Here is a 12457-nt window from a genome sequence, read left to right on the forward strand (position 1 = left end):
CATAACCCTACTGTATCTCCTCCCCTCCTCATCTCCTCCCCCTCCCTCATCTCCTCCCCCTTCCCCATCTCCATAACCCTACTTTATCTCCTCCCCCTTCCTCGTCTCTATAATTACTCCTCATCTCTTCCTCATCTCCATAACCCAACCTTATCTCTCCCCTCCTCATCTCGTTCCTCATCTCTATAATTACTCCTCATCTTCTCCCCCTTCCCCATCTCAATAACCCAACTTTATCTCCTCCCCCTCCCCCTTCCTCATCTCCGTAATCCCTCCCTGTATACAAGCAAAGAGCTCACAAGGATTCTATGCATAGTCAGCGAGTATTTTCTGAACTTATCTATCAGAAATATGAAAATGCGTTTGATTGGATGTTTAACAAAATAAAACGATCAAATAAGAGAAGTTCATTGTTGGGGTTTACATACACTTTAAGTCAGGTCCTTTAAGGAAGCCCCTCCCCCTGTGATAGATAGAAAATATTTGTTCTGGTCCCGCGTGAGAATCAATTTCCGCCAAAAAAATATAACAAACTGGTGAGATTTCCTGTCTGTCTGCAGAAGCTGTCATGATTTACTGTACATCTATACATAACTACAGCATTGATGATTGTAGATAAATAGATAGACAGACAGAGATAGATAGATAGATAGACAGATAGATAGATAGATAGATAGATAGAGAGATAGATAGATAGATAGATAGAGATAGATAGATAGATAGATAGATAGATAGATAGATAGATAGATAGATAGATAGATAGATAGATAGATAGATAGATAGATAGATAGAGAGAGAGAGATAGATAGATAGATAGATAGATAGATAGATAGATAGATAGATAGATAGATAGATAGATAGATAGATAGATAGATAGATAGAGAGATAGAGAGATAGATAGAGAGATAGATAGAGAGAGATAGATTTTTTTCTGTGTTAAACTGTTTAACATACATTATAACAGATATAGGCAACAGTTGTATCTCTGTGTATTTCCTACTCCCTCCCTTTATCTCTCACTCTTTGCTTCTCTACCCTTCTCCCTCCTCCACCTTTCTCCATTTCTCTTTCTCCCCCATTCCCTCCCTCTCTTCATCTCCCTCATGTCTCTTCATTTCACTCTTTTCTTTTCATTCTCCCCCATTCATTTCACCTTCCCAATCTCTCTTCATCTCCCCTCAACTCTCTCTCCTTCCCTTCATCTACCTTTTTTCCTCTCCTTCCTCCATCAATCCCTTCATCCCTCCATCCCTTCCTCCATCCCTTCCTTCATCCCTCCATCCCTTCCTCCATCCCTCCATCCCTTCCTCCATCCCTCCATCCCTTCCTCCATCTCTCCATCCCTCCATCTCTTCCTCCATCCCTTCCTCCATCCCTCCATCCCTTCCTTCATCCCTCCATCCCTTCCTCCATCTCTCCATCCCTCCATCTCTTCCTCCATCTCTCCATCCCTTCCTCCATCCCTCCATCCCTTCCTCCATCCCTCCATCCCTTCCTTCATCCCTCCATCCCTTCCTCCATATCTCCATCCCTCCATCTCTTCCTCCATCCCTCCATCCCTTCCTCCATCCCTCCATCCCTTCCTCCATCTCTCCATCCCTTCCTCCATCCCTCCATCCCTTCCTCCATCCCTCCATCCCTTCCTTCATCCCTCCATCCCTTCCTCCATATCTCCATCCCTCCATCTCTTCCTCCATCCCTCCATCCCTTCCTCCATCCCTCCATCCCTTCCTCCATCTCTCCATCCCTTCCTCAATCCCTCCATTCCTTCCTCCATCTCTCCATCCCTTCCTCAATCCCTCCATCCCTTCCTCAATCCCTCCATCCCTTCCTCCATCCCTCTATCCCTTCCTTAATCCCTCCATCCCTTCCTCCATCTCTCCATCCCTTCCTCAATCCCTCCATTCTTTCCTCCATCCCTCCATCCCTTCCTTAATCCCTTCATCCCTTCCTCCATCCCTTCCTCAATCCCTCCATCCCTTCCTTAATCCCTCCATCCCTCCATCCCTTCCTCCATCTCTCCATCCCTTCCTCAATCCCTCCATCCCTTCCTCCATCCCTTCCTCCATCCCTCCATCCCTTCCTTAATCCCTCCATCCCTTCCTCCATCCCTTCCTCCATCCCACCATCCCTTCCTCCATCCCTCCATCCCTTCCTTAATCCCTCCATCCCTTCCTCCATCCCTTCCTTAATCCCTCCATCCCTTCCTCCATCCCTCCATCCCTTCCTACATCCCTCAATCTCTTCCTCCTGCTCTCTCCCCCTTAGTCTCCTGTTTTGTTTCTCCATCTCCCTTCCTCCCCCTATTTCTCTCAAATCTCCTTTCCTCAATCTCCCTCTCATTCTCTCCCCCCCCTCCATCCCACTCCACCCCCATCATTCTCTCCCATTATCTTCCCCGCTCTGCTTCCCTCCCTTCATCTCTTCCCTGCTCTCTTCTCCATCTCCCTTTCTACCCCTTTCTCATCCCTTCATGTCTCTCTCCCTCCCTCCCAATTCAAATATCGATAATTCCATGTTTCTTTCTCTCTCAATAACGTCCTCCTTCCATCTCTCTCCCATTCCCTCTTCCCCCCTATATCTCTTTCTCTCCCCTCCATCTCTCTCTCCCCCCTTATTCTCTCTCTTTCTCCCCCCATCTCTCTCCTCCTCTTCCCTCCACCCCCCCCCCATTCTCTCTCCCCTCCCTCATCCCCCCTTCATTCTCTCTCTCGCCCCACCATCTCTCTCTTCTCCCACCATCTCTCTCTCACCTCTTTCCTCCTCCGTCAGTCTCTCATTCCCTCTCTTCCTTCTTCTTCCATTCCTAGCTTCTTCTCTCCATCTCTTTTATCTTTCCTCCATATCTCTCATCTCTCTCCTCCTCCCTCCGCCCCTCTCTTCCCCTCTTTCCATTCCTCTCTCATCCACCCTCTTCTTCCTTTCATCTCTCTCATTCCCTCTCTTCCTCTCTCATTCCCTCTCTTCCTCTCTCATTCCCTCTCTTCCTCCCTCCATCTCTCTCATTCCCTATCTTCCTCCCTCCATCTCTCTCATTCCCTATCTTCCTCCCTCCATCTCTCTCATTCACTCTCTTCCTCTCTCATTCCCTCTCTTCCTCCTTCCATCTCTCTCATTCCCTCTCTTCCTCTCTCATTCTCTCTCTTCCTCCCTCCATCTCTCTTTCATTCCCTCTCTTCCTCCCTCCATCTCTCTCTCATTCCCTCTCTTCCTCCGTCCATCTCTCTCTCTCTAATTCTCTCTCTTCCTCTCTCCATCTCTCTCTCTCTCTTCCTCCCTCCATCTCTCTCTCATTCCCTCTCTTCCTCCGTCAATCTCTCTCTCTCATTATCTCTCTTCCTCTCTCCATCTCTCTCTCGTTCCCTCTCTCATTCCCTCTCTTCCTCCCTCCATCTCTCTCATTCCCTCTCTTCCTCCCTCCATCTCTTTCTCTCATTCCCTCTCTTCCTCCCTCCATCTCTCTCATTCCCTCTCTTCCTCCCTCCATCTCTCTCTTCCTCCCTCCATCTCCCTCATTCCCTCTCTTCCTCCCTCCATCTCTCTCAGTCATTCTCTTCCTCCCTCCATCTCTCTCTCTCTCATTCCCTCTCTTCCTCCCTCCATCTCTCTCAGTCATTCTCTTCCTCCCTCCATCTCTCTCTCTCTCATTCCCTCTCTTCCTCCCTCCATCTCTCTCTTCCTCCCTCCATCTCCCTCATTCCCTCTCTTCCTCCCTCCATCTCTCTCAGTCATTCTCTTCCTCCCTCCATCTCCATCTCTCTCAGTCATTCTCTTCCTCCCTCCATCTCTCTCTCTCTCATTCTCTCTCTTCCTCTCTCCATCTCTCTCTTCCTCCCTCCATCTCTCTCATTCTCTCTCTTCCTCTCTCCATCTCTCTCTTCCTCCCTCCATCTCTCTCATTCCCTCTCTTCCTCCCTCCATCTCTCTCATTCCCTCTCTTCCTCCCTCCGTCTCTCTCATTCCCTCTCTTCCTCTCTCAGTCCCTCTCTCCCTCCCTCCATCTCTCTCATTCCCTCTTTTCCTCCCTCCATCTCTGTATCTGTATAGTATGCCCCCCCCCCCCCAGCATTCACCTGACTTATGAGAGCAATGATATAAAGTTACCCATAACAGCCAATCAGATTTCACCATTCAGCAATTTGGAAGGATCAGACATTTGATTGGCAGCTCTGGGTCTCCTTGTCTGCTCAGCTCCGCCTCCATAGTTATGAACTGATACCGAGAAACAACAACTATCACCAAGGCCGGCGGGAAACAAATAACATTGTAATATTCTAATTCTCGCTATCAATAAATATCAGAATATTGATCACACAAAGATAAAATCAAGGCGTGGCCAAGAGGAACATTTGAATGAAGCTGATTGATGAGGATCTGTCACTCGGCAGAACACCTGTGTGCTTAGGCTCTGATGGACGCCCCTCGTTGGGGGGGGATTTATTAAAACTGGAGAGGGCGGGATCTGGTGCAGCTGTGCATGGGAGCCAATCAGCTTCTTCTATTAAGCTTTGACAATAAAAGCTGCAAGCTGATTGGTTACTATGCAGATCTGCATCCAGTTTTAGTGCATCTCCCCTCCCAGTGAGTAAAGTTTCCTTGCTTGTTTCTACCGGAGCCTAATCACACAGGTGTTTTTGCTTGGTGACAGGTTTCTATTAGCAGGGCAGAGAAATAATAGGCATCTCCATCAAGGCGCCGTCCTCTGTTCAGCCGGCGTCGCCGCTGTTAACAAAAGCCGCGCCAGAGCCATAAATTATACTTCGGTACGAAACGCATCGGGGGATTATTTAATAACACAGGGCAGAGAGCAGGAGCGCGCCGTGAACCACGCTAACCAATCAGATCTCAGCTGTCAGCAGTTCTCTTCTGGCCGGGGGCCACATCAGAAGCTGACTTTGATCGGTTGCTATGGGTTACCGCACATTGCCAATAATAAAAGCGCGTCCTTGAAAAGTCATCCCGATATGATAAATGATCTCAATCAATCAGGTCTGTAAGGAACATTCTGCAGGTCTCTGTCCTGGAAACCCAACGTAGGCGCGCCAGCAACCAACCAATCTCTAAAGAGGAGGTTTTTTTTTGTTGTTTTTAGACCTGTATTGAAATTATTGCAGAAAAAAAATAGTATTTCAGAATATATGTGAATATGAAATAGACAATGGGGTAGATTCAGGTACAGCTGCGCGCTCCTTACGGAGGCGCAGTGTACCCTTTTTATCCTGCGCCTACGCAAATTATTTGCGCTACGTTTCATTCATGAAGCAGTAGCCACGTAATTTGCGTGGGCGCTCCTCAAAAATGCCCGGCGTAAGGGCGCCTAATGTAAATGATCCCGTAGGGGGCGGGAATCATTTAAATTAGGCACGTTCCCGCGCCAAGCATAGAGCGCGTGCAGGACATCATTTGCTTCAAAGTAAACGTGAATGGCGTCCAGCGCCATTCACGATTCACTTACGCAAACTACGTAAAATTTAAACCTCGCGACGCGGGAACGACGGGTATCCTTAGCATTGGCTGCGCCTGCTATTAGCAGGAGCAGCCTTACGCTAAACACAATACTCTAAGCTGACCACTACGGGAACGCCACCTAGCGGCCTGCGTAAGAATGCAGCCTAAGATATGAGGGCATAAGAGCCTTATGCCACGCATATCTTAGGCTGCAGTCGGCGTAACGAGCTTTCTGAATCAGGAGAAGTCGTTACGCCGGCGCAAGTAAGCAATTGCGCTGCATAACTATGGTTACGCAGACGCAATTGCTTTTTGAATCTACCCCAATGTGTGCTAGTCAACCTATTCATGACCAAACTTCCTCTAAAGTTTTTATTTTATTTTTTTATCCCTAAAAAAACATTCTCTAAAGTTTTTTTTTTATCCCAATATTGGAATTATTGCAGAAAAAAAATACTAAAAAACAAAAAAACAATTTCAGAATATTTGTGAATATGAAATAGACAATGGCCCAGATTCACAGAGAGCAGGGCGCACATTACGCCGCCGTAGGGCAAAAAATTTACGCTACGCCAACGCAGCGCAGAGAGGCAAGCACTGCATTCAGCAAGCCAGTGCTCCCAACGCTGCGCCAGCGTGGCGTGGGTTTTGAAGGCGTACGTCGGCGTAGGTGGAAGTGGGCGTGAACCCATGCAAATGAGGCGTGACCCCATGCAAATGATGGGCCGAGCGCCAGACAGGTACGTATTACGAACTGCGCATGCTCTGTGACGACAGCACCCCCCCATGGGCCTGCTTACAACCACACCGGCACAACTGCCTAAGCTACGCCGGATCACTGCGTACGCCGTGAACATAACGTACGCCCAGCCAGACACACGTCCAACGCACAATACGCGGGCTTGTGTTCCCTGGTGCAGACCTGAGCATGTCTGTTGCCGGGTTGCACCTCCTTTATGGGGAATAACTTTACGCCGGACGTACAACTTACGCGCATCTCGCGTAGCCTGCGCCGGGCACACGCACGTTTGTGAATCGCCGTAATTCCCTCATTTGCATGTTTGAATGGCTGATCAATGGGAGCGGCACCATGCGTCCAGCCTAAATGTGCGCCCACCCTACGCCGGCGTAAGCAGGATACGTCGGCGGGGGTGTAGCCTGTTTTTAGGCGCATATTAGTTTCTGGGTCTGGCGCACAGATACGACGGCGCACATTGGCACTTACGTCCGCGTAACTTGTTATACGTCGGCGCACAGATACGACGGCGCACATTTACACTTACGCCCGCGTAACTTGTTAAAGGTCGGCGCACAGATACGACGGCGCACATTTGCACTTACGTCCGCGTAACTTGTTATACGTCGGCGCACAGATACGACGGCGCACATTTGCACTTACGTCCGCGTAACTTGTTATACGTCGGCGTAAGTGCTATTTATAACCAACCATTCTCTAAAGTTTTTATTTTATTTATTTTTTTATTTTTTCATCACTAAAAAAACATTCTCTGAAGTTTTTTTTTTTTAGCCCTATATTGGAATTATTGCAGAAAAAATAAAATCTGAATATATGTGAATATGCAATAGAGATAGAGTGTGCTAGTCAACTTATGTGTGACCAACCATTCTCTAAAGTTTTTTTTTTTTATCCATAAATTGAAACTATTAAAAAATAAATAAATAAATAAAAAAATCACAGTTCTTAGTATTTTTAGAATATATGTGACTATGCAATAGATAATGCATGCTAATTAACTTATATATGACCGATCGTTCTCTAAAGTTTTTTCTATACATAAATTGGAATCATTGAAAAAAACAAAACTAACACATAATAATAAAAACGAGCAATGTCAGAATACCATGAATATATGTGAATATGCAATAGATAAGGTGTGCTAGTCAACTTATGTGTGACCAACAATCCCCAAAAGTTTTTTTTTGATCCATAAATTGAAACAATTGCAAAAAAAAAAAAAATATATATATCACAGTTCTTAATAAAATAATAATAATAATAATAATAATAATAATAATAATAATAATAATAATAATAAAAACAGTTCTGAGCAATGTCAGAATACCATGAATATGCTAGTCAACTTATTTGTGACCAACTATTCTCAAAAGATTTTTTTGTATCCATAAATTGAAACAATTGCAAAAAATTATATATATATATTTTAAATATCACAGTTCTTAATATAATAATAATACTAAGAATAATAATAATAATAATAATAATAATAATAATAATAATAGAAACAGTTGTGAGCAATTTCAGAATACCATGAATATGCAATAGATAAGGTGTGCTAGTCAACTTATTTGTGACCAACAATTCTCAAAAGATTTTTTTTATCCATTAATTAAAACAATGGCAAAAAATTATATATATATATTTTTTTAAATATCACAGTTTTTAATTTAATAATAATAATAATAATAATAATAATAATAATAATAATAGAAACAGTTGTGAGCAATGTCTGAATACCATGAATATGCAATAGATGAGGTGTGCTAGTCAACTTATTTGTGACCAACAATTCTCTCTAAAAAAAAAAAAAATCCGAATCCATAAATGGTAATTAATAGAATAAACTGGTAAAAAAAAAAAAAAAAAAAATAATAATAATAATAATAATAATAATAATAATATCTATGCAATAGATAATGTGTACTAGTCAACTTTTTTTTTATGACTGACTGCCCTGTTTTTTGTACTTTTTAATCCATAAATTGCAATAAAATAAAGGTAAAAAATAAATAAAATAAAAAAATGATATAGATTTTTTTTTGCAATTTTAGATTATATGCAAATAAGCATGTATTGGCATTAAATAGACCCCCCCCCCCCCATATTGAGTTTTTTTTTATTTTTTCTCTCTCTCTTTTACTTGCCTCTATAACAATGTATACCAAATCTATAATCTACTCCAGTGCATTGATCAACTCTTTCCATTGCAATATATCCAAGCCTTGCACAAAAAAAGAAAAAAAAAGCTATTTAGATTTGCCAGAAACCTCATTTGTTTCCCTATTCAGTGACACACAACAGAAGCTGCTTCATAATATTAACATATACAAAAGCCCACCAAGGAAAAAAGAAAAAAAAAAGTGCATCACAAAAGCAAAACCTATATATTTTGTGAACAGTGACTTGGGGTTCCTCCAACCTTTGGAGTCTACCGCCCCCCAGCGGCGAAACGGAGGAACCACACGTTTGTTTTAACTTTTTTTTTTATCATTTCCAAACATTGTATCTCATTAAAAACATCATCAGCAACAAAATCATTCTTCTCCATCTCTGTGCTAACATTTTCAGATAGAGATAGAGATAGATATATATATATATATATATATATATATATATATATATATATATATATATAGAGAGAGAGAGAGAGAGAGAGAGAGAGAGAGAGAGAGAGAGAGAGAAGAACAGGAGGAGAGAGAGAGAGAGAGAGAGAGAAGGAGATAGAGAGAGAGAGAGAGAGAGAGAGAGAGAGAGAAGGAGAGAGAGAGAGAGAGAGAGAGAGAGAGAGAAGAACAGGAGGAGAGAGAGAGAGAGAGAGAGAGAGAGAGAGAGAGAGAGAGAAGGAGATAGAGAGAGAGAGAGAGAGAGAGAGAGAGAAGGAGAGAGAGAGAGAGAGAGAGAGAGAGAGAGAGAGAGAAGAACAGGAGGAGAGAGAGAGAAGGAGATAGAGAGAGAGAGAGAGAGAGAGAGAGAGAGAGAGAGAGAGAAGGAGAGAGAGAGAGAGAGAGAGAAGAACAGGAGGAGAGAGAGAGAGAGAGAGAGAGAGAGAGAGAGAGAGAGAGAGAGACTCAATATTTATAGCAAGTTTGTTTCTTTTTTCTCCTTTTATAGTGTGTCATGCATACAGTACAATATTCCCCCAAACTTCAAGGATAAGAGAAAAGCAATTGCACCACTGTGAGGAGGAAGACAGTTCTCTGGCAATGAAACCTAAAAACCTGAAACCTAAAAAAATAAAAAAAAATAAAAAATAATATTTTTTTTAACTGAGATGACTCCTCCCTGAGCCATTAGTACCTACAGCAGCTGCAAATGCAAAAAGCTTGTGTTGGAACAGAACGATGCATACCCTTTGCCATGAGCAATTGTATGATGAGATATTATAACACAGGATTTTGACTTTGCTGACCTATTGCTACAGCTCTATCCACTTTTAAGTGTGAGCCACAGGTACCTGCTGTTAAAATAAAACAATAAATAAAACTCCTAATGTTACTTCTGACCTTGGGAAAAATAAAGAACAAGTCCATAGAATTATTACATAGCACAACAAAAATGGGGGGGGGGGGGGGGGGGTAGCAGGCAATCACAGCATTACTAATACACTTTACATTCTTGGCAACTGGTGTCTAAGCCAGAGAGGTCATGACAAAGTCTTTCCTCCCCCTATTAATTACTAATAAAAAATAATAATAATAATAATAATAAAAAATGCTGCTCAGTCTGAGCAGCATTTTTTATTATTATTTGTATTATTATTACTGTTATTATTAGTAATTAATATCCAGGGCACGTCCAGTTTGCACCCACTCTGGTGCCAGTGTGTGTGGGGGGGGGGGGGGCAAAGCAACGACATAAATAAAATAAATAAATAATAAATAATAAAAAAAATATTTTAGTCCATAGAATTATTACGTAGCACACACAAAAAAAAAAAAGGGGGGGGGGTAGCCGGCAATCACAGCATTACTAATCCACTTTACATTCTTGGCAACTTGTATCTAAGCCAGAGAGGTCATGACAACTTGAGATACAAAGTCTGTCCTCCTCCTATTAATTACTAAAAAAAAATAATAATAAAAAAATAATAAAAAATGCTGCTCAGACTAAAGTCTGAGCAGCATTTTGTATTTTTTTTTTTATTATTAGTAGTAGTAGTTAGTTAATAGCCAGGGCATGTCCAGTTTGCACCCACTCTGGTGCCAGTGTGTGTGTGTGTGTGGGGGGGGGGGGGGGGCAAAGCAAAAAACATAAATAAAATAAATAAATAAAACAAAATAAATAATAATAAAAATGCTGCTCAGACTACGCCAGAGAGGTCATGACAACTTGAGATACAAAGTCTATCCTCCTCATAATAATACTAAAAAAAATAATAATAAAACAATAAAAATAAAAAATGCTGCTCAGACTAAAGTCTGAGCAGCATTTTTTATTTGTTTTATTATTATTAGTAATTAATAGCCAGGGCACGTCCAGTTTGCACCCACTCTGGTGCCAGTGTGTGTGTGTGTAGGGGGGGGGGGGAAGCAACAACATAAATAAAATAAATAAAAATAAAATAAATAATAAAAAAAATGCTGCTCAGACTTTTATTATTATTTGTATTATTTTTTATTTATTTAGTAATTAATAGCCAGGGCACGTCCAGTGTGCACCCACTCTGATGCCAGTGGGGGGGGGGGGTGGCAAGCAACAACATTCTCTTGGCAATGAAGAGGTTAATAATCCATAAATGTCTCCTAGGCAGCAATAAAATAAATAAATAAGTCAAGCAAATTATTTTTTTGCAAATATTACAGATTGCTAGGAAACAACTAGTCCCCCAGCACAGCAAGCATTGCAGAAAATTAAGCCGCAAATACAATATTTTATATATATATATATATTTTTTAAAGAGGGGGGGCTGGGGTGTCAAGGTTCTCCTTACCTTATTCCTAAAAGCTGCTTAATCCACATGGTCACGTTCGAAATGGATCAAATCTTCATGCACTTAGCCATCTGTGCAGCTCCGAAACTCAGTAACAGGATAAAAAATGGGCACAAAAAAATAATAAAAAATAAAAATATATACAAGGGAAAAAAAAGGGGGGGGGGGGGACAACGACGACGACAGTAGAGAGGCAAAGCAAAGATATTCCTTTTTTGGAGGTCTGCAGGCTTCTGCTTTCTTTAGCTGTTTGGATAGAGAGAAGTGGCATCTGCGTGCACAATAGACATTCCTGCATAGATAGGTTTATTGGGAGAAGATGGGCAAAGCTGGCACAAGTGGGTGATGATGGTGGCTGGTGGTGGTGGTGGTGGTGGGCAGCAGGGACAGCCAGGGGTGAGGAAGCCTCATCAGGTCTTGTAGAGCTTTTGGCTCCTCAGATGCTCCTCTTCTCTTCGCAGGCAGACAGATCCCTGGAAACTGCATGTAAAAGGACAGCAGAGAGGAGGATCAGATCACAAGGGGGGGAGCAGACAAGTTGGAGATGCAGACAAGGACGATCCTCAGTCCAGATCTTTTTCCCCCTCTCTGGATCACAGGAGCCTCATATCTTCTCTATTTTATATATATATATATTTTTATAAGGCTGCAGAGGAGAAGAGCAATGAAGGGTGGAAGCTTCACACAGTGCTGCTGCCAACGACAGAGAGTGGGATGCACTGTCACTGCACTCACTGCCAGTGGGGGGCGCTGCTCCTAGTTCTATGGAGGTAAGTGAGGAAAATTCCAGCCTTAATCAACATAATAATAATAAAAAATAATAATAATAATAATAAAAAGAGTTTTTCAGCCCAGGACTGGTGATCAATAAATCATTCCAAGCTTGCTGGGCATTGCTGGGTGGGATTGGTGGAAGATTTAACCCCTTGACTGCCAGCGCTGGGTGTTGCAAATTCTTACATGTTGTCCCTAAAAAATAAAATAAAAAAATAAAAAAAAAGTCTGCTGGTCCTCCTGACCACCCAGCTGTAGTGGTGATGATGATGACCTTCCTAGATCTGATGTCTCCCTCTTTGAGTTCCTGGGTCTACCCAACAACCCTGACCCTCTGTCTCCTCCCTGACTTTTGGGGGGGTGGGGGGGGGGCTGGCCAATCCCCAAGCAGTGACTAAAGTCCCAGATTCAGCCACCTTGGCTGGTTGTCCTGAGCACATCACACCAGGCCCCACCCCCACCCCATCCTCTGCACAGCAAAAAAAAAAAAAGAAGCACAGCTGCCTTTAAACGTCGCTGCGGACAGATGTGCGCGCGGGATGTAG

At 42.8% G+C, this 12457-nt stretch overlaps 1 protein-coding gene across 4 annotated transcripts in view; it reads right to left on the bottom strand.

Annotated features, from left to right (window-relative positions):
* The window catches only part of AJAP1 (adherens junctions associated protein 1), a 272105-nt gene extending 259882 nt beyond the window's left edge, over nucleotides 1-12223 (bottom strand). For 2 of the 4 annotated variants that reach the window (XM_040326552.1, XM_040326550.1), the window contains exon 1: nucleotides 11139-12222. In XM_040326552.1, coding sequence (XP_040182486.1) covers nucleotides 11139-11167 — 29 coding nt within the window. In that variant the 5' untranslated portion in view covers nucleotides 11168-12222. Of the gene's footprint in view, nucleotides 1-11138 lie in introns of all 4 variants that reach the window. The other 2 variants (XM_040326553.1, XM_040326551.1) reach the window with 2 other exon arrangements.
* Nucleotides 12224-12457: the final 234 nt, after the last annotated feature.

The sequence above is a fragment of the Rana temporaria genome, chromosome 10, assembly GCF_905171775.1.
Source record: "Rana temporaria chromosome 10, aRanTem1.1, whole genome shotgun sequence".
NCBI classification, from domain to species: Eukaryota; Metazoa; Chordata; class Amphibia; order Anura; family Ranidae; genus Rana; species Rana temporaria.